Here is a 20,734-nt window from a genome sequence, read left to right on the forward strand (position 1 = left end):
TATTACACAAAAACCATAGCTACTGAGTCTTTTGATGCACATTTTAGCAACAGATTTATTAGAATTGTCTATGTCACATTCAGCCTATATTATTCCAGTAATTATCTCAATTGGTGCAGCCGATCCCAGCTGACACTATCTGACACAAATTTTCACCCTAGATTCATTTTAAGAGGCAATACGTACTGTGTAATAAGTTAAAGCCTAACAGAAGATTGTTTCTGATAATTTCATGTAGGATCAACAATGCTTATTGCCAAATGCTTGCTCACCCTGCAGTAAATCCTGTCTTTACCCTCAGCTAAGCACTGATACATGGACAGAGATCTTGTGTAAAGTGGCAGTGAAGCAGTCCTTCTCTCAGTACATTTCAACCCCTTTAGCTGATTACTATCCTTCATCTTATTTCAGCACCCTCATCTCTTTCCAAAGTTTCTGTGTTACATACACAGTATCTTGTTACAGTGCGCATATTGTGTGAACCGAGAGAGTGCATGAAATTCAATCTCCATTATTGTGTAACACAGTGTAGTAAAAAGGAGATGGGCTCTTCCTGATCTTTATAATCAAGGGTATGGTAAGGTTTTAGAGTACAGTGTGTGTTTTGTGTGTGTCAGTGTGTGCATTTGAGTGTGAGAGGGTGAGACAATCAGACAGATTGACAGACTGAAAGTGGGACAGATTTTAGTTTCACATGTGTATATGAAGTCTGTCTTTCCAGTTGACCATGGTATTTTACAGTCCACTGCTTGGCCTGGAAGTTACTTGACATCCTCTATGATCTAAAGAGTTCACTACAAACACATTTACATTTTGCCTAAAACAGTTTTTTACATTATCACACTTAACATTTATTTAATATAACAATGTTATGTTTATGTTTAATAACTTAATTAGGCTATAATATCATATGGATCTACAAAGACATTTTACAAATATATACAACAAATATATATGTACAATTTTCTCCCAAAACTGTATATGATTAATATCTTCATTATTTTTTGTCAAATTTTACAATTATAAATAGCACTGAAATACCATTTTTAAAAAATCAGATCAAGATACATAACCAAATTTATCAGCTTTAGTATATGACTAAATTGATAAACCCCTATTTTATTTTATTTTATTTTATTTTATTTTATTTTATTTTATTTTATTTTATTTTATTTTATTTTATTTTATTTTAATTTAATTTCCTTCTCTTTCTTATCTCTACTCTGATTGGTTCTTCTAGACACAAAGAGGCAGGTTCTTCTACATGATTGGTTCACGCCCGGAAGACTCTCCGTCTATTGGCTGAATCAGACGTCGCTCAGAGAACGCGCTAGCTCTCCCTTCCTGTGTTACCGCCCTTGGTCTGGGAGTGGGAACTCAACCACTGAAGACATCGCATTCATTGGAAAGACTGACATTATTTGGGCATTCCTTAGTTAGGTCCCACTAGCCTCAGGTAAGGAAATTGATAGCTCTGGGGTTTTTTGAATTAGTAACATAACGGACTCGCCAGTCGTACTGTTTTACAGGCTGTCACTTCTGCTGGTTTAGCTTAACGGCTAGCAACTTGAGTCAACTGTTAGCGTGTTAGCTTCTACATGTCATCGGGTTATTTCGCATGGTGTCACCGCATCCGACAAATGTAGCTAAGTTACCAAAGCAAGTGTACCGTAAACGGCTTGACTTGACTATAACTATTTACAGCTCACGTGCGTTATCTTTTATTAGGCGATGATAATTACGATCAACGTGTTTACTGTCAGCGTGATCATCATAAACATGTCAAGAGCGAGTTAGCTAACGCCGATCAGTAGACACAAGAGATGGATGTAACTATTTCATTTAGGGCAGCTGAGTTACCACCAAAGAAACAAACTGTCGTGATGTATATAATAGAAGAGCGGTATGATATGTCATTTTAAGGAAGTGCTAATTATCCCCTTATGGTTCTTGGATCAGTTCAAAGTTCTTATTTTATTGTGTATGACTGTTGCTAATTGTATTTACAATGTAGGATTAATTTAATCTCCGTTGCCCATCCCTGTCAGCCTGACAACGCATTTTTCAGACATACATCTACGCTGGCAGTGTTGGCTAAAAATAACAGTTTCATTGTTTTTAGGTGCATACTTTTTAGTGGGTGACTCACATCAGTGTGGAGGGTAAGGATGTGGTTTTAGCAGTAGTTTTACTTGTTTGATAGGTGCGAGGTCATTGTACCGGTGTCACTGAGTCTACTGATACACTCCTTGTTCAATCTGAGGGTGTATGTGTGTGTCACAAAGGTATTTTGACCAGCGGGGCCCAATGGAGAATGAAGGGTGTGGTCCAAGTTTTAAGAGGACGTCTGCTTATAGCTTGAAGGCAGGTGACCCCTGCTGAAGGCGTGGAGCAGGTAACTAATGGGACATAATGTGGATGATGACTGCTGACATGGCATTTAGGTTTTACTGCCTGCTGTATCACCCTCTGCAGTGCAGTATTACAGATAAACAGGCTCCTCAGATAGGATTTGTTTACCCTGCATACCTTTCACTGGAGGGTGAAACCTGGCTGTGAGTGCTTAGTTTCGCTCCTAGTGTAAAGCAGTCACAGTGGTGATTAGTAACTTTTACTAAGGCGTGAAAGGGGCAGCCTTTTTTGTACCTGCATTATCCAGCCCTTGCAAGTGGAGCAGAAAGGCAGGGGACTCCTTGTCAGTTGTCCTCATTATATAATAATGGAGTGTGTGTCTGGAGTGTGCGGTTAGAACAGGGGTGTATACAAATCATGTGTGTTTGTTTGAGAAACACCCCACTTCCTGTCTGGCCCTTGCCAGGTCTGTGCAAGAGTTGGGAGGGACAGAATGTGCTTTATAATTTTGTTTTTTATTTTGACACTTGGTTTTATTGAAAATAATTTATAGATAATACAGCTTTACTCCACTGATACCTATAGCTCCTCATTGTTTGCTTATATATTGCAGTGCTCTGTCTCCTCCCATATGTTTTCTATCATTCCTGACACTTCCAGGCACCTTAGGAGGCATAAAACGGATAACTGAGTAACATCAGGGTGGAGAGACAGAAGAGTAGAGAATAAAACTGTAGAGGAGTAGGTGGTAGGAGGAAGTGCAGACTCTTTTCCCATGGGTAGTCGAGCTGGGTCATTCTAACTATAGTCTTTTTGTGTTTTGTTGGGGCGGTGCTCTATAATAATGTAATACCCAGTCAGTGCTTCCTGTTCATGAGCTGCAAGTTACTATTCCTCCAGGTTGTTCCTATGAGATTTTAAATAGTGCGGGAGTTATATATCTACACATTATATGTTTTTTTGTTTTAGCTGCTAAGGGTTATATAATATGATACAGAGACATCTGGGATGGAGTCTGATATCAAACTACATACTTAATGACTCAGTTAATTGTCTGCCAGCATCACTATTTGAAAGAAGATGCAGCCATTTGACCTGAAACAAGTTCAGACATTTCACTTTCATGTTTTATGTCCTGAGTATGAACTGTTGCCTTTGGGGAGATGCAACAGAGCCAGCAAATTTAAGAGTAACAGCTTGAAGTTGTCCTTCCTCCCCACTTACATTTAACTAATAAACAACCAACCAGCTATGTTCCCACGGTGATATCGTCTCTTAGAGGTAGGGAGGAGGCCTCATCAGCTGCGGAAAATTCTGAAACCAGATATTATGATGCTCCATTTGAATGGAGTGGCGTGCAGCAGTTATTTTGAACGTTAGGGTGGCATCTCAGCACGCTTAACCACCAACTCAGTCAGATACACTGTACTCAGCTTCACTACACCACAGACTGTGTGGGTTATAGCCGCTGCAGGAGTGTGAGCTCTGTGCCAGGGACACTTGTGAGAGTTTGCCCGGCCGCACACACAGTGATAGTATTTACTGTTAGCATCACATGGCTAAAGTTATGGTTATTAAGGGGTTTAACAACAGTCTAGTCCTTTGGATGTCACTGGGAATTTGTTGGGCCCGTTTAACGACTGTTTTGGACTGTTTTTGTTAGTCGCTGCTGCTGTAGCTTGTGCTAACCAGGCAGACGTTGAACTGACTGCTTGCTGGAGGTGAGCTCCGGGGACGAGAGCAACAGAAAGTTTGCTGACCTGTCGGGGAGTCGCGACGGTCTCGGATCAGACGCTCGGTGCAAAAAGGATAGAATGCAGGAATCGTTTGACCGGTGACGTTTCAATACTACTTGGCACTTGAGTATTTTGCTTAATACTCTAAAGGTATAGTGCACCAATAAACATCCTGAATATGCACACTCTTAAGAATAAAATATGTATTTCTTTGGTCTTTTATGCACACATACTGCAGATTTTTTTCTATGAAGGCTTGGTTCAACTTTGTAAATTATAGCTTTTGCTAAAATATTCTGTCACTTGAACTTTATCACTAAACATGTGGCCTTTCAGGGAAACTTAAACTGTTATAGTTGTGGCTTTGACCTTGTTCAGTCCTCAATGTTTATTTGGCTCAACAGTAGCCTGAGTGTAGAGGTCAGTGTAGTAAAGTGTAAGGTGAGCCTAGAGTGCAGACAGGTTTGCAGTATTATTGGCTCCGAGCCATCTGTTGTTGTCTTCAAGGATTAGCCGAGGGGAGAAGGAGAAAGGTATCAATCAGACCGGACTAATGGATCCTCTCAGTGTCTCCACTTCAGGCTTGAGCCCACCCATTGCCATCATTAGCCCTGTCTGCATGCTCCATTAGTCTTCTGTCTGCACGCTCAAAAGTAGTGGACCTCACTGCAAACAGTGGCTGTTGAGTTATACGTCAGTGAAGTAGAAAGTGTTTTTGAGAAAGTGGGATAATAAGTTAAATGGTGTTAATTTGAGCTGCTTGTCATAAGAGCATTATGTGTGTGTGTGTGTGTGTGTGTGTGTGTGTGTGTGTGTGTGTGTGTGTGTGTGTGTGTGTGTGCGTGTGTGTGTCCATGTGTGTGACTTAGGGCTTATCTCAGGCTGGCTTCTCCACTTTATCCAGATCTTGGCCAGAAATGTCATATCATCATTGTATTTGGCTCATTATTAGAATTAGTCTGGGTGTTTATAGTAAATTAGGACCAAGAAAGTCATAAATCAAACTTCACATGATGCAAGACCAATATTTTTATATGTTGTCACTGGCTAGCAGAGATCTGAGTGGTGTGTAAGGAAATGAAAAGAGTTAGGCTGAGTTTTGAGGGCTTTTTGGCAGAATGCTTCAAAGTCTTCATTTTCACATAATCACAGTAAAGCCTCCTTGCGTCTTTGTGTCGTCTCTGTTGATTATGAAAGATGAACAAAACTCCCCTTTCCAAAAACACGCGAGCAAGGGCATGTCATGACGTCATGAGAAACAAACCCTGGCGCTGTTCCACAAACAGCACAGAGGACCGCTGTTGCGGACACAACAGGCAAAGCGATTTTCATATGATTTGGTTCATGGGATAATTTTAATTTGTCAGATATTATGCTCAGGCTTAAACTTCATTGCATGCGTGTTGGTTCTCCAGTTTAGTGCTGTATTCATTGGCATTCATAAATATTGCTTTCACCTCTAAGTATATTTTTTTAGGATTTTCCTAAGCCTGTAAAAGACAGTTTTATTCACATTATTTATTATTAATTTGTGCCATATTTTAATGCCCATTTATTTTGTTTCACCACCTTGCTTGTCTAACACCATTAGCTTAGCTTCATTACAGCTTGAGTGGTTGATCTCCTTCCTCACAGTTAGCTGAGATAATATCCTGCAGTAGCTGAGCGCCAGTCATTACTCTACTGACACTGTTTTCCAGGATCAGATCTAACTACTGTACACAACATAAATATTGTGACATTATTATTGTAGCTCATAATATTAATGTGCTTTCATTAAAGTAATCAGTTCTGACATTTGAGCCCAGCTTCATCTGCTGGCTCTCAGGCTTGTAAATGCCCCTCTAGTAGTCATTTCAGAGATAAATCTGTGCACTACTGGTTGTAGTGGTTTAATGGAGGAGTTGAGGAGAAGTATTAATCCAGGACAGAGCCTGGGTTGTAGAGAAACAAGGCCCAGACTGTGTCAGACTCTCAGGGAATTCCTCCGAACTGGTGAAATCACTCAGGCAGCTCCGAGGAAATGACACCTAATGTTTAAAGAATCCTAAAGCAGAGTTGAATAACGGGGTGTTTTTGCTGCTGTCAGTGGGTTCAGAGACGGTGCTGTGTTTCACAACTGACATGAATCAGTGAGACTGATGTAATAATACAGCAAGTAAGTATTTGTTGTGCTAAGTCAGTTTTTTTTTAACGAAAGCGTGAGCAAGTCATTTGGGAAAGTTTAAGTTTATGTGTATGTACAGTTAAAGCGAGTGGTTAGGACTAAGGCCATCTGTGGAGTCCTGCAGGGAATCTGGAAATCATGAGGTCATTTAGTGTTCGGCCTGTGGCGTGGGAGAGGGAACTAAAGGCTTGAGCCTCTTCCTTTAGTTTGACAGGCTACACATTCACTCCCTAGCTCATTCTCTTATCTGAGCTTGATTTAATCTGAGCTAACAGTTTTGTTTTGATCTAATAGGCTACATGTACTTAGCATTTACTCCAGAATTTCCTGCCGCTGTTACAAGTACGTTTTACACAGAGATCACACTATAGGGCTGCTGCAAAGTCCCTTGTTCATGCTGCCTTTGTATTTTTACACAGAGCCAAACAACGGCGGCACCATGGCGCTCCAGTGTGTGATTCTGAATAGCATCGCTGTTTTTCTTTTTTGTGTTAGCTGCTAACTGCTATCAGCTGCATTTTAAATCTCCATCAGTGGCTCACACACCGTCAAACATCTTACCTGTCCCACCCCTAATCCCGTTCTGCCGGCTGTCCCTTTTACAAAAGCTGCTTTTACACAGAGATCGGGCTATATGGCTCCAACAAAGTCCCCTCTTTAAACTGCCCCTGCACTTTTACACTGAACAGTTGATGATGGCATCATTCGGCTCCAGTGTGTGATTTTCCACTGCATCACGGCGCGCGTGACGTTCAACACAACAGCATCTGCCTCTAGCGTAACATATAACTTATGCGTCGATAGAACTTTCCAAACAAAAAAGACATAACATGTCAATCACGATCATTTACTGTCTCTGTTATATGGTGGCTGATCTCGTCCTCTGCTCGGAGGGTGAGGTGTGGAGGTGTGGTGGGTCGCACACAAAAACACGTCATCAAAACGTCACACCTGTGCTGCTCATGGTCACGGCTTTACGTTTTAAACAGATCTCATTACGGCGCTGTTACTACCTCCGAATCCGACTCAGAGACAAGACCACTCCGTCAGCCCTCTCCATGATTGGGTGTTATATACAGAATGGCAAGGCATCATAACGGTGTGATATTCCCTCCTTGAACAGGCAGTTTAAATGCGCCTATAGACATCTTTCAGCACTGTTATTATCTCCCTTGCTGGCTCAAAGACGAGATAACTCTGTCCCCCAATTCTTTGATTGTACCTTTTCTACAGAACGGCATGATGGTGCCATACTCCATCCTTGAACATGCAGTGTAAAGGGGCTACAGTTTGCTTTATTTCAGGCTCCTTAGTCCCAAGAACAACACTTTCGAAACCTCTCCGAGAGCACCAGCTGTCCTGCGTGTTTTATGCTGCAATTCCAGACAACTCGGAAGCCGAGATATTCTGACCTCCTTCTTTAAAAACTACCGTGGAACGCCACTCAGAGTCGGAGTTCCTATTGGTAAACTAGGCGCACATTGTAAATGACTAAAATACATTAGTGTAGCTATTAGCACATAGGCTAGTGAATGACATGTTTTGATATGTTTCCAAGTATAAAAATGCAGTTAAATAATATTTATAATTATTTACAATATTACCTTAGGCATAGTTTTTCCTCTGTTTCGCTCATATGTGCAGGAGGCAGCCCTGCTGACGGCACAATTGTCCATGGACTAGCCACAGAAACACCAGTTTGTCTCTGCCTGTCATGTTTTTTCTTCACATCTGGTGTTGTGCACCTAGAACGCTTGGAAGTGGGAAGTCGAAAATTTCATCTGCGAAATTCCGATCTCCGACTTTGAATGGAACGCAGCACTAAATCTTTCCCTGTTTCAACACAGCTGATTCAAATGATCAACCTTTATGAACTCGTGAAGCTGCTTGATGCCTGCTCATTTGATCATGTAATTCATTTGTGTTGCAGCAGGGAGAGATGCAGGATAAGTGGTACTCGAGGAAAGCTTTGGAAAACACTGTTCTAGAGGAAAGAAGTATATATGCATTTTCTAGTAGAATACGGTTATTTTGCATCTCCTTCTTAGTTGTAAATGTTTTTTAAGTTGCACAGACTTGATTGTCTTATCTAGTTGTCCTCATAGAAGTGGTCAGATGACTTGTCAGAGCTTGAGAAAGTCCTTCCTTTGTTCCAGCTGTGTGTATTTGTTGCATCATTGCTGGGCGTCATTATCCAGCCCAGCTGTGATCAGCTATTGTTTCACAGGGATGAGTTGTTTATTTCAGTTGAGATATAATTACATTAGGTTGTTTATTCGATTGAATTCAAATGTATTCAATGTCCCATGATCCTGAGTGTTAACTGTGTGTGTTTGTCTTCAGGTAGTCTCTCCCTGGTCTGCAGCAGTGAGCCTGAGAGGAAACATTGTGGCTGTGGTCTGCTGTTCAGTGTTGCTTAGCAAGCTATAGCTGGCACCATGGCGTTGCCGTTCAAGAAGGACCTGGACAAGTACAAGGATCTCGATGAAGATGAAATCCTCAACAAACTGTCGGCAGAGGAGCTCAAACAGCTGGAGACAGCCCTCGAGGAGATGGACCCCGAGGTCAGTGAGGGTTGGAGGAGCTCCAGGGCTCTCTGGTGGGAGGGAGTTTGGTGGCAAAGGGATTAATTGGGAAGTTGCCAATTTAAAAATAAAGAGGTCTTTATGCACTTCTAAAAGCTCTTTTCAGCCATTGTTCATTTTCGCAAATCAAGGACATGACTGTAATCTTAGCCATGCCCCAGTTTTCACAAAAACATCACCTAGTTTTACCTGGTACCAACAAGTTAATGCCTCCTGGTTGGACTTGGTTGGAGGCAGATTAAGATTTAAAAATAGAACATACCACGTCATCACAGTTTAACTTCCTTGGAAGCAGTAAACGTCACAAATTCATATCCAAAGGTGGATTTTTCCTTTGCACATGCTCACCACACCTCCCAGTCCCCAGCCTGCTTGGTTGGAAAAATAATTTAAAGGGAAGTCTCAGCTGCAGCGGCTCCATCAGCAGGCTGCCAAGTGTTTGTGTGTTTATTTGTGAGTAGAGCTAGAGAGAGTATAATGAAATCCCCTCCAGGCGACCGGGCGTTTTATTTAGATTCCATCCAAACCGAGTGAGATAAATCAACCCACATGGTGAGCACTCAAAAGCCCACAGGAAACAGTCAGCAACGGTGGGAAAATATTAATTTCTGAATCTCATGTCATTAGTACACAAAGTAGAATTTGGCATGTTCACAAAAAGAAGCGCTGCGTTTAGTTTCAACACACGCAGGCTGGCTAGACAAACTTTTATACATTTTCACACATCCCATTTTACCTCCTCCAAGATTTCACCTACAACAAATGGTCCACAGTTGGTTACTTTTTTTAGGTTAGGTCTTTGTAACCATGAGGTTTTGGTTCTCAAGTTCAACAAGTTCATAGTATATTAACATCCTGTTTTGAGGAACTTGTAATTCATGTCTTTTTCCCATGTGACTCTGGCATCTGGCATTGATGCCAACTACCACACAGACTACAGATGTAAGGAATATGCTGGCTTTTGCTTGCAGCATTTTCACAGAAGTTTAGAGAAGACGGGCAGATGATAGATAACATCACAAACTGACTTTGGGACACAATCGACAGCAAAGTGGCCGTGCAATGAAACTTTTTAACCCGTATATTATGATTATCATTATTATAAAAACACATCATAGTAAAAATCACAATACATACAATGATTAACAAACATGCACAGTACAAATGACAATGACAGACATGGTTTCAGTGCAAAGGGTGTTAACCAATTTAACAAAGTTACTGCATTTGATATGAAAGGCTTTTTGTAAATGTTCGTGTTTGCTGCTGCAGCACTGTAGCATTTTTCCGAGGGCAGTTCTATGAATTCGTGAAAAAAAGAGGATGAACAGGATCGGCCACAATTTGTAGGGCTTTTTTTGTGCTTCCTGCGCTTTACATATATACATCTCAGTTCTTTCTGCTCTCTCCTAATATTTTTATTGGCTGTGTTTGTAATTCTGGACAGTCTGTATTTGTTCTTAACCCTCAGGTGCCCATACCATGCACATTCATTTAAAAGTGCTGCAGAGTTGGGTTTTTTTGTATGTGTTGGCTGTAAAACTCAAAGTCCGACCAAAAAGGTTTCTAAATATTGAACTCCTCTACTGCCTCAACAGGCTGATCATTAATCAAAGCAGGTGGGAAAAGAAAGACAGACATTGTGTTGACTTACAATAACCATTTAGAGCTTAAAAAAACTATTTTCTGTAGCATATACATTTTCACTTTTTGGTCTAAAATGAGTGTGTTGGACAAGCCCACCAACCCCCTCCACACCCTGCAGGCGTTTTGGTAGAGCACCTTTAGCCACAAGTCGATTCCATCAAGATGCAGGACTGAATGCTGCACAAAACATTTCCTGCCATTAGATTTTTTTAATGCTCTTAAATAACCATTGTTTTTAACTACTGCACTTTTGCACACTGAAATTTTATACACCTCATAGTATTTATATATTGAAAAATTTTAGAAGTTAGTATTTTTTAGTATTATTTTTAAGATTTTTGATTTTATGCGCTTTTATGTAATGTGTGGTTGTGTGTGGTTAGCTGTGAATAAATTGCTGTAACAAATGTAAGTTCCTGTGAAGGATTGATAAAGTGTCTTTCTATATATCTATCAGTTGACAGGTTTAACGTCTCTCCCTGTCTCCTCTCTTCAGAATGCTCTCCTACCAGCGGGTTTACGTCAGAAAGACCAGACAACAAAGCAAGCAACAGGAACATTCAACAGGGAAAGCCTTCTCAAATACCTGGAGAAGGAAGCCATGGAGTACAAGGACAGAGAGGATGTAGTGCCCTACACCGGGGAGAAAAAAGGTGCGTGTGTTTATTTACAGCAACAAGAGTCATTCCAATATGAATATTCACTGTTTTAAAACCTTCTCATGACTAAAAATCAGAACAGTGAACAGTCTGTGGTGCACATCAGAATCCAAAGGTTTAAGTTTTTGAGTTTTTACCATTGCATTTTTAATCATAGTGTTGCTCTTTTACCTGTAAATAAACCTCAGTCCTTAGAAGTTAAGATTCAGATTAATGCAGACAGTGTTACAAAGGGCCAAATACCATACCAGTCAAGTGCTGTCTTTGAAATAACCAACCAAACAGATTCCAGTAGTGTTAGATAGTGCACCATGCCTGGCTGTCATCTTTAACATCATTAGTGTGGTGCCATCGCATGCATGTAATATATTTCTCATGGGATGGAGAACAGAGGTGTGTTTGTATGTGCTCCTGTCAGCAGTACAGACACACAGCAGTAATTACTGTTCTGCTGTCTTAGGCAGGTATTATTAATGCATGTCTGCTCTTATGCAACACATAACAGTGTGGGGGAGGTGTGTTTGCACCAGGGGATAGGAGGAAGGGAGTGTCAGAGGAGGAGGCAAGGTTAGGATGAAATGTCTCGAATCCATCTGTTAATTGATGTTAGTTCAGCTCTGTTTTTATTAAATTATATCTGTACACAGCACATTTGATTTAAAAGATTAGCGTATTCAGATGTATTCATGGTTTATTTTTCATTCATTTTCTTAAAAATTGCAGCTATCTTATGTGAATGTGTACATGGCCAAACAAAGCAGAAAAAGGTCACATGCTGGAATAATAAGGGACAGCATCCTACTGATCACAAATTCGTAGCTTTTAATTCTGCAAACAGACTATCGTTTCAACACTGCCGTTTCTTCATCCGTCTGACTGTTTCAAAGGCTGCATGCTATTTAAAGGAACATGACTCTGCTGTTGTGAACACACTCTGAAGTGGATAGAGAACAAAAAATGCAGGGTTGTTTGTATGTATGCCGGTAATGGGAGAGACACATCGCATGTATATGATATCGGGGAATGCGTAGGGGTGTAACAGTCAATCGAGCTGCTTCGATATATCAATTAAATGAGCAACGATTACGTATCATTGATGCAAAGTGAAAACATCAATCCATATCATCCTCTGTCAGGTGCACTTTTATTTTGAAATTCTGTGTCTCCATCACACAGCGTCAGGCAGATGATGGCGAGCAGCCAAGACAAAGACTATGAGGATAACGTTGTTGACTCAGGAGTAATTCATCAGTGTGGAAATGTTTTGTTTTTGTTATCAGCTGAGGCACAACTGCATATTGAAGTTTTGATATCTTTTTTTACTTCAGTTTGGATATGTTTGAAAATTAAATGTAAGTGCCCTGACACACCAAACTGACAGTTAGCCGTCGGGTCAGTGTCTGGCTGCCGGTGAGCGTCTGTCGTCTTTGTTTTTGCAGTTTGTTCTGCACCATTGGCAGGACAAGACTGAGGCTCAGGCTGAGGTTTTCCTCTGACAAGATGATGCAAATCTGAGCCTAAAACCCTATTTGAATGGGAGTGATTTCCCAACTAGTTGACCTAGATAGTGTTTATTTGGTTTTTGTTTGCTTGCTGATTGATTGTCAGTCAACAAATGTCTTGGGGGATGACTGGTTAGAGATGTATATTGTGAGTGGAATTTGTCTCATCTCATAACTATACAATAAAGTCCTAATGCCATAAAAATAATCTTTCATATTACAGCAGTTGAATGTGGTTGTATGTGATACTCACAGTTATATAATCTGGAGCTTTAGCAGGCTTGTAGTATTGGCACTGAAGGAGTGAGGAGACACAAGGCCTTGAATGTGGGATGTACCGTCATTACAACAGTCTGATATCATGGATTGTTTACCCAAGGGGAAATAAAACTGTCAGAGAATTCTTCACTTTTTTCACAACACAGTTGATGTTTGTGGCAGATTTTTTTCTCTCATGAATAAACACAACTCACCGCTGATCCAGATGGATTAATGTTGCTGTAAAGAGCGGAAATAACCTGATCTCCCCGAGAGAAACCAGTTCTGTCCAAACAGGTTTTAAGACATTCTTGTGGTAATCTCAGTCACTTTGTAGAAGAGGGAAAAAAGGGGATGCTGTATGTGACGGCATGACAGAAAAGTGAGAAAAAAAGTAGAAACATTACTGGGTAGAAATTCTTGTCCGGAGGAATTCCTTTTGTTAAGATCTCCAGAGATCTGAATGCTGCTCCCTCACTGGAGAGTAAATACGGAGCTGACATCTTCTTCCTGACCCAACCCTGGCCTGTTAGACATTATACTCCCGCTGTGTGTGAATGTGTGTGTGAATGTGTGTGTGTGTGTGTGTGTGTGTGTGTGTGTGTGTGTGTGTGTGTGTGCACTCCCTATGACAGCATGGAAAACTCAAACCACTGCGGTGCTTCTCTGGAATGCAGCTGATTCTCTTCCCCTTGTTAAACTCACCCCCCGCTGATAAATAATGTGGTCATGAGTGCGTGTGCGTCTCCTTTCAATAACGCACATAATTTTGGAGGAAAACAACATGCTTAAGTGCCATGGCAACCATTGCAGACTTTTAACCCCTTAAATGTTACTCTTTTGGGTCAGGTCTTTTATATTATTTTTAAACAATTGTTTTTTTTACTTCTTTTTTTCCTTGGTTTTCTTCAAAGTTTAGAAACATTATAAATATTAAGAAGTTCTGGACAGATGGTTGTTGAAGCTGTAAAATCTAATTGAGCTTTAAAATGGGCACAGGTGATTTAACCATCGTGTGTCGGTGCAAATCAATGTTTATTTCTTGTTACACTGACTGGAGCATTCAAGGCATGCCTCTGTTGAAGTCTGTTAAACATCATGTTTGTTGAGGTCACAGTGGAGGGCGTGGCTGTTGAACAAATGAAAACATACAAACACACAGCAGCTCTGTAATACACCTCCAGTGTTCAGTGTTTCGTATGAATTACTTTCACATTTGAAGTATTCCCCTTTAAGCAGCCTCTGCCTCTGATGTTGTTATGAAGCATTTTTACCTCAGCAGATTTTTTTTTTTGTCTCCAAAAAATGAAAAATAAGATCTGAATTGGAATAACCTTGGAATTTCCCTTTAAGTTTCAGACAATTACCGTGTGTTTAAAAGGAGAAAACTAATAATTTTACAGTATTGCTATCAGTTTGTACAACACCAGGATGATGTATTTTGTGTCTCATTTTTACATTACATAAAAGGGAGTGATGAATGACTCGTCACGTCGAATTAAAATAGGCTTCAGGCATTGCTTGAATGATTAATGAAATCTGTTGCTTTGACTGGAAAAAATCTGCCTGATTGTCCAGTTACACACGAGACTGTGTTACTGACGTGCCTATTTTTCCACTTGTACTATGATGTGCTTTCCCCCTTTAGTCCATGTCATATGCTGCTGTCGGATCGTACGGATGACAAGCCCTAAATGCTGACAGTATTTTGGCTCTGTCTTCTTTTGAGCCTCTGAGCGGCTAAATGTCGCTCCAGAGGGACTGGCACAGGATGCCTCCTAATGACTGTATTTTACTGTTTACTGGCTTTCAGGAAGTGCCAGAGCCCCCACTTGGGACCAGTTTGAACCATTTGACTGGCTTGACTGACTTAGGGGGAGGGCCTGTTCTTGTGGTGTTTTTGTTTAAGGAGACAGGCGTATAGAAAACAACTGGCACCCGCTGGATGATCTCTCCGTCCAGTGCAAGTGTTTGTTGCCCCAGCAGTGCAGTTTTAGATGAGATGCCACTCATTGTTCCATGACTTCCGGCGCTCTTTCCGTTTCTTCCCTCAGATCGGTTACCATGGCAATACTTTAGTTGTCAGACAGTAATGTCTGGACTGAGTTCAGCTGTGTAAAATAGCAGGAGGCCTAAACTTATTTACACAGCACATTTCTGTTGTTCCGGCTTCACTCTCTTGTCAGCAACATTACATTTATTATAAGTTGGCCAAACAAGAATTTCAACAACATGTAATCACAGTGGATGTAATTATGATATTGCCCAACTTGCTTACAGATCAAATGCAGTAAATGTCTAAGTGAAAAGAAGCATTTATGACTTGATCTGTGGAGACTCCCTGTGTGAAAAAGGCTGTGACTCTCTTTCTCTTTCTGTCAGTACTAGCTTGCTCTACCTGGACTTCTAACTTAGCAGTATGCGGTAAGGTTATGCTCCACCATTCTTGGCTGAGATCACGGTGGTCTTCATTAGAGACAGCCGTTAACTCTAAACAGTGGTACTCCTAAAGGTGTTTTTTTCCCTTGTTGGCTTAAGTTTGTGTGTGTTTCAAGAAAGCATGAAACATTTAATGGATTTAAAGGTGTATTATGTTACTTAAAATTAGGGGTCGACAGATATTGGTTTTACAAGACCAACACTGATACTGACTATTAGTTTGTAAATGAGACCAATAACCGATATCTGGAACTAATATGCATCTACAATAAAAATGAAAATCTCTAAAGCAAATGAGAGTGATGACCTTTGAGGTCCTGCTGTGTGAAGTGTGCTGTCTGATTATAAAAATGACAAAGTCAGTGTGTAGTGACTTGAGATACAAGCCCTGATTAGTGTTGGTGTTAATTACTGTGTGTATATTAATTATACAGTTGCTTTATCTGGGAATGTGTCCATTTGTTTGGAAGCACACACACACACACACACACACACACACACACACACACACACACACACACACACACACACACACACACAGCACCTCAAAGTCATGCAGTCTCATGATTGTGGCACAAGGCGAGAAGAGAGAACGGCTGAAGGAGAATAACGAGTCACATTTAATCACCAGTTAACAGTTGAACATTTTTTATGGAAATTGGAAGTTGTGTAATGTCTCATAAAACCTTCACCTGGCCTGCATGTGCCGTTTCTTCTGTCTGTGTTGATGTTGAGGTCATTTGTATCCTGCCCATTTTTTATAAGGGCTGAATCACTTCCTTTGGGTTAAGAATTCGTACTAAATTCTCCTTTTATCATCATCCTTTTCATTCCTTCTCCATAGGTAAAGTATTTGTTCCTAAGCAGAAACCAATAGACACACGCCAGGAGGAAGTCACAACCCTGGATCCAGAATTAGAGGAAGCCCTGTCCAGCGCTACAGATACAGAACTGTGTGATCTAGCAGGTAAGAATGAATGTATATGTTTGAGAGAGCTAAGAAGTCATTTAAAAGGCTTTAAAGAGTGTGTGGGGGTGACTTTGAAAAGGGAGCTGTTGTTGTCTGCCTGAGCCCAGTCTGCTGGGACAGTAAAACACAAGCTCCTTTCACTCTGACTGTCTTTCCCAGGGCTCCGTCCTTTACGGTGTGTGTTGATAGGGGAATTAAAGGGCTAACTGAGCAAAATAACACCACTTGTCTGCTTAAGCCTCTAGATTTGGTGTCCACAGTAGCCATTGTTGACAAAGATTGGGCTAAAGAGCTGCTACGAAATCTCTTCTTTATGCCACCTTTGCATTTTTACACAGTGACAGTGTGGCGGTGTTTGTAATGCAAAGTGAGACTCCCCTTCCTGTGTATAGAAAAGTACCATAACAGGGTCACAAGTACCATATACACAGTGAAGTGCATGCTTTTGCAAAATGGAAATTTTATCATGGGTCCTTGAAAAGTCATGGAAATGTTTTGAAATTGTGTCCATAGAAATGTGTCTGAACCCTGGATTTTAGATAGCATGCCATCATCGCGGAAGCAAAAGAAGACACGAATGTGGTGACGTTTAACACAACAACGTCTGCCTCTTTTGTGATATACAATATATGCGTTGGCAGCTCTTTCTAAACAATAACAGTGGCATTAACATGGCAATAACAATCTTTTACCACTCCTGTTATATGGCAGCTGATCCTGTCCTCTGCTCAGAGGGTAAGGAGCTCCCCAATCTTATTGTTTTCCAAATTTGCAGACATTTTTTGGCCACTGTTCTTTTTTAAGATAACCGCTTCATGCTTCTAGCAGTGTTGGAAATTAACTTTTTTGTCCACTTGCCACTGTAGCTGGTGGATTCCAAAATCTACCAGCCACTGAATAGATTATTATTGTTTTTGGCTGGTGATTGAAGCAAATCTAGCAGCCAACTGCGTATACACTAATTGGTGGCAATTTCAAACCCTGGCTTCTAGCTGCTTTTTAAATATCCTGTGCTGCGTGGCAGGTGTAACACACCAATCAAACGTAACGCCCGTCCTGCCCATAGTCCCGTTCTGCTGGCTATCGCTTTAACATGGACCTTAGATTTCGTGCTGTTACTTCCTCCATTGCTGGCTTAAAGGCGAGACGATTCTGTCCCCCCACACTGCGATTGTACCTTTTATACAGAACGGTGAGGTGGAATAACGGCACAATATTCCCGCCTTGAACAGGCAGTGTGAAAGGAGCTACTGATTCCTCACCACAGCTGCTAAGTCCACGGTCTGCTTTTGTTTTGCAGCGATCCTGGGTGTTCACACTCTGGTCACCAGTAGTCAGACATACGATGGAACTGCGTCTAAAGAGGGTTACAACAGTAAGTACAATCAATAGACACATCTCTTAATTCAAAGGTCCCAAAATGATCAATATCTTGAGGTCTGCATGTGTGTCTCCTTAAGATGTGATCAAAGGGGAGAAGATGAAACCAGTGTTTGATGAGCCTCCTAATCCCACCAATGTAGAAGAAACTCTGCAGAGGATAAAAAGCAATGACAGCTCCTTAACAGAGGTCAACCTCAACAACATAAAGGTACACAGAAACACAAGCTTTCAGTGACAGAGTGTGCACGTGCACGTCTGTCCCCGGACCAATGGCAGTGTGTCTTTGTTGGTTTTCCAGAACATCCCGATTCCCACACTGAAGGACTTTGCCAAAGCCATGGAGAAGAACTCAATTGTCAAGAAGTTCAGCCTGGCAGCGACACGGAGTAACGACCCAATAGCTGTGGTGAGAGGACGCAGCTAATTGTCTTTCAATGGTTTTGTTGACACTTAGCGACTCCATATTTATGTCTTTGCTTTATTTCTTCCCTCCTCATTCCTCCTGCCAGGCGTTCAGTGACATGCTGAGAGAGAACAAGACTTTGCGAAGTTTGAACCTGGAGTCCAACTTCATCACCGGGGCAGGAGTGCAGGCTTTGGTTGATGCATTGCGAGACAACGACACACTCACAGAGATCAAGATAGACAACCAGGTAACAGAAATAGATACATACACATGCATGCATCAGCATAGCAGGACCTAAAATGATCAGAGGCTTCATAAGCAAGCGGATTCCTCTGCATCTGAAAAATGAAGTGGATCCTGCAGTGCCAAAGTCGAATGGCCACCTGGGACTGGCTCCAAAAGCAAGTCCATCCCCATAGACCTCCATGTTACTTTACAGCAGAAATAACAGGGTTCCTGCAGATCCTTAAAAAATCTTAAAAAGCATTGAATCATTAATCAAAAAATAAGTCCAGAGTTGGTATTAAAATGTCTTAAATCAATCTTTAAAACGTCTTTAAAATGCTTTGACATGTTAGGCACGATTTTATGGGTATTTTTCTGAGGTATGGTAAAATCTCAAAATTATTGGTAATATCCATTTTAAAATAATTTACTGTATTCATCTGGCATTAATGTCACTCAGATCAGGATAGAGGAGCAAACAACAATTAAATACACTGACCACAGCTCCATCCTTTTGGGCAAATATGGTCACCGCTGGCTCCAGAAGATGGCGATTGCCAAAACACAGAGTCCACAAACCAATGGGTGACCTCACAGTGGCTACATCCATTATTTTTATACAGTCTAGTTTAGTGTAGTCTATAGTCATAGTCATACAAATCTTTTCACACATCTGTTCACACAATTACTGTTGGGTTTTTTGTATTTCTCCTTAATTTATGACTGTCAGTCAGGGTCACTGCAGGTGATTGCAGGGTTCTTGTGACTGAAATCTTTGCACTCTAAAGAAAGTGGTTTCACACAGCCGTATGAAGTAGAAAATGTTTGTTTTATTCAGCTGCAGAAAATGCCAACCAACACAAACCACTGCCTGAATAAAACACCAGTTGAGAGTTTCCAGTAGTGGAAAAGATGTTAAATCATATCAATTATAGTCATTCCTGCTGTAAACCAAAGAGAAATTCTGACGTTCAGATCTTGACGTCTGTAAATTTATGTGTGTGTTTCAGAGGCAGCAGCTGGGCACTAACGTAGAGATGGAGATAGCTAAAATGTTGGAAGAGAACAACAGCATAGTGAAGTTTGGCTACCACTTCACCCAGCAAGGACCTCGCTCCAGAGCTGCTGCAGCTATCACCAAGAACAACGATCTTGGTATGACACACACACACACACACACACACACACACACACACACACACACACACACACACACACACACACACACACACACACGAGTTTGAGTTTTGTTTAAACTTGCAAAAGTTGGGTGAGGTATTGCCTATGAAGTCATCTTCCACCTGGTTTCTCTCTCTTTGGGAGAATGAGTTGTAAGAATTACAACATCTCTGCAGATCACCTGCCTCTACAGTGTGTGTTTTTTTGGTTTTGTTTTGTTTCCTCTGTAAGACGTCATTCCACAGTGACGACCTCTGTTCTCTTATAGCTTCTCCTCCTGTTACAGTCGCAGTAGCGCAGGTCTGGTGCATGGGTGTGACTCCAACTGTGTGCATCAGTGTGTGAATGAATTAACAGTATGGAGACTGACATGGTGTGATGACACAGCTTTGAGAGTGATGACATCTCACTTCCTGTTCTCTGCACACACTGACACATGCTGTTGAAACACGTGTAAACTTTGATCAATCAGCTCATGGCGGCTCACTTCGTGTTTTCATGATAAACTAACAGGCCTGTGTAGGTGAAAGGTTGCGTAGCATGTTTGCAGTTCATGTTGATATTCTTTATTTGAATTATTTTGGGAGAAAGTCATGCTTATGGCTCTTTTTCACCCTACTTCTCGTCTCTAGTCCGCAAGAAGCGAGTGGATGGGGACCTGTAGGGACGGAGCCCGACCTATCTCCCAGCGAATCCTGTCTTTTCATCTCACCATGTGGAATAATTTCAGCCAATGCCCTGGTCTCATCTCACTGTGTGGAAACTTAAGTCTTGTGCCAAACCATGGGGCAAGGCGCGCTCAACCAGAACATACGTCTGAGAAGAAGGGAAATAACTGGAATTGCCCTCACCCCATTTACATGTTCATACTTATGTTTATTATTATGTTGTTATTGAAGGTGTAAATCTGATTAGTTTTTAGTCATTTCATTTCAGCTGCTCCTTTTTTTTTAATTTTTTTTTTTTTTTTAGCCCTTATATGATCTGTCCGGACTTTTTACTTGCTTTTTTCCCCCTTTTATACTTCGCTATAATCAAGTGAAATAAACATGAACATTACCAAGTAACAGCTTTGTACAATAACTAACATTAAGAAAGTCCTGTATCTTCTACCATGATAGTTTGAGGTTTAAGCTCCCAGAGGACTACCTGTGTTGAACCAGCAAAATTTGTCATTAGAGTGATAGCACTGAAGTTAATGCTTGCATGTATTCAGTGTTGTAATC

General features: G+C 41.0%; 1 protein-coding gene across 1 annotated transcript; it reads left to right on the forward strand.

Moving 5' to 3' along the window:
- The first annotated feature begins 1,318 nt into the window (after positions 1 to 1,318).
- On the forward strand, positions 1,319 to 20,313 carry tmod2 (tropomodulin 2). The gene is made up of 10 exons (XM_042492260.2): positions 1,319 to 1,456; positions 8,599 to 8,819; positions 10,984 to 11,140; positions 16,190 to 16,312; positions 17,616 to 17,690; positions 17,776 to 17,906; positions 17,997 to 18,104; positions 18,208 to 18,351; positions 19,340 to 19,484; positions 20,141 to 20,313. Exons 2-10 carry the CDS (start codon positions 8,694 to 8,696, stop codon positions 20,170 to 20,172), a joined length of 1,041 nt encoding a protein of 346 aa, XP_042348194.1. The 5' UTR covers positions 1,319 to 1,456; positions 8,599 to 8,693; the 3' UTR covers positions 20,173 to 20,313.
- Positions 20,314 to 20,734: the final 421 nt, after the last annotated feature.

The sequence above is a fragment of the Plectropomus leopardus genome, chromosome 1, assembly GCF_026936395.1.
Source record: "Plectropomus leopardus strain MGB_pleo_1.0 chromosome 1, ASM2693639v1, whole genome shotgun sequence".
Taxonomy (NCBI): domain Eukaryota; kingdom Metazoa; phylum Chordata; class Actinopteri; order Perciformes; family Serranidae; genus Plectropomus; species Plectropomus leopardus.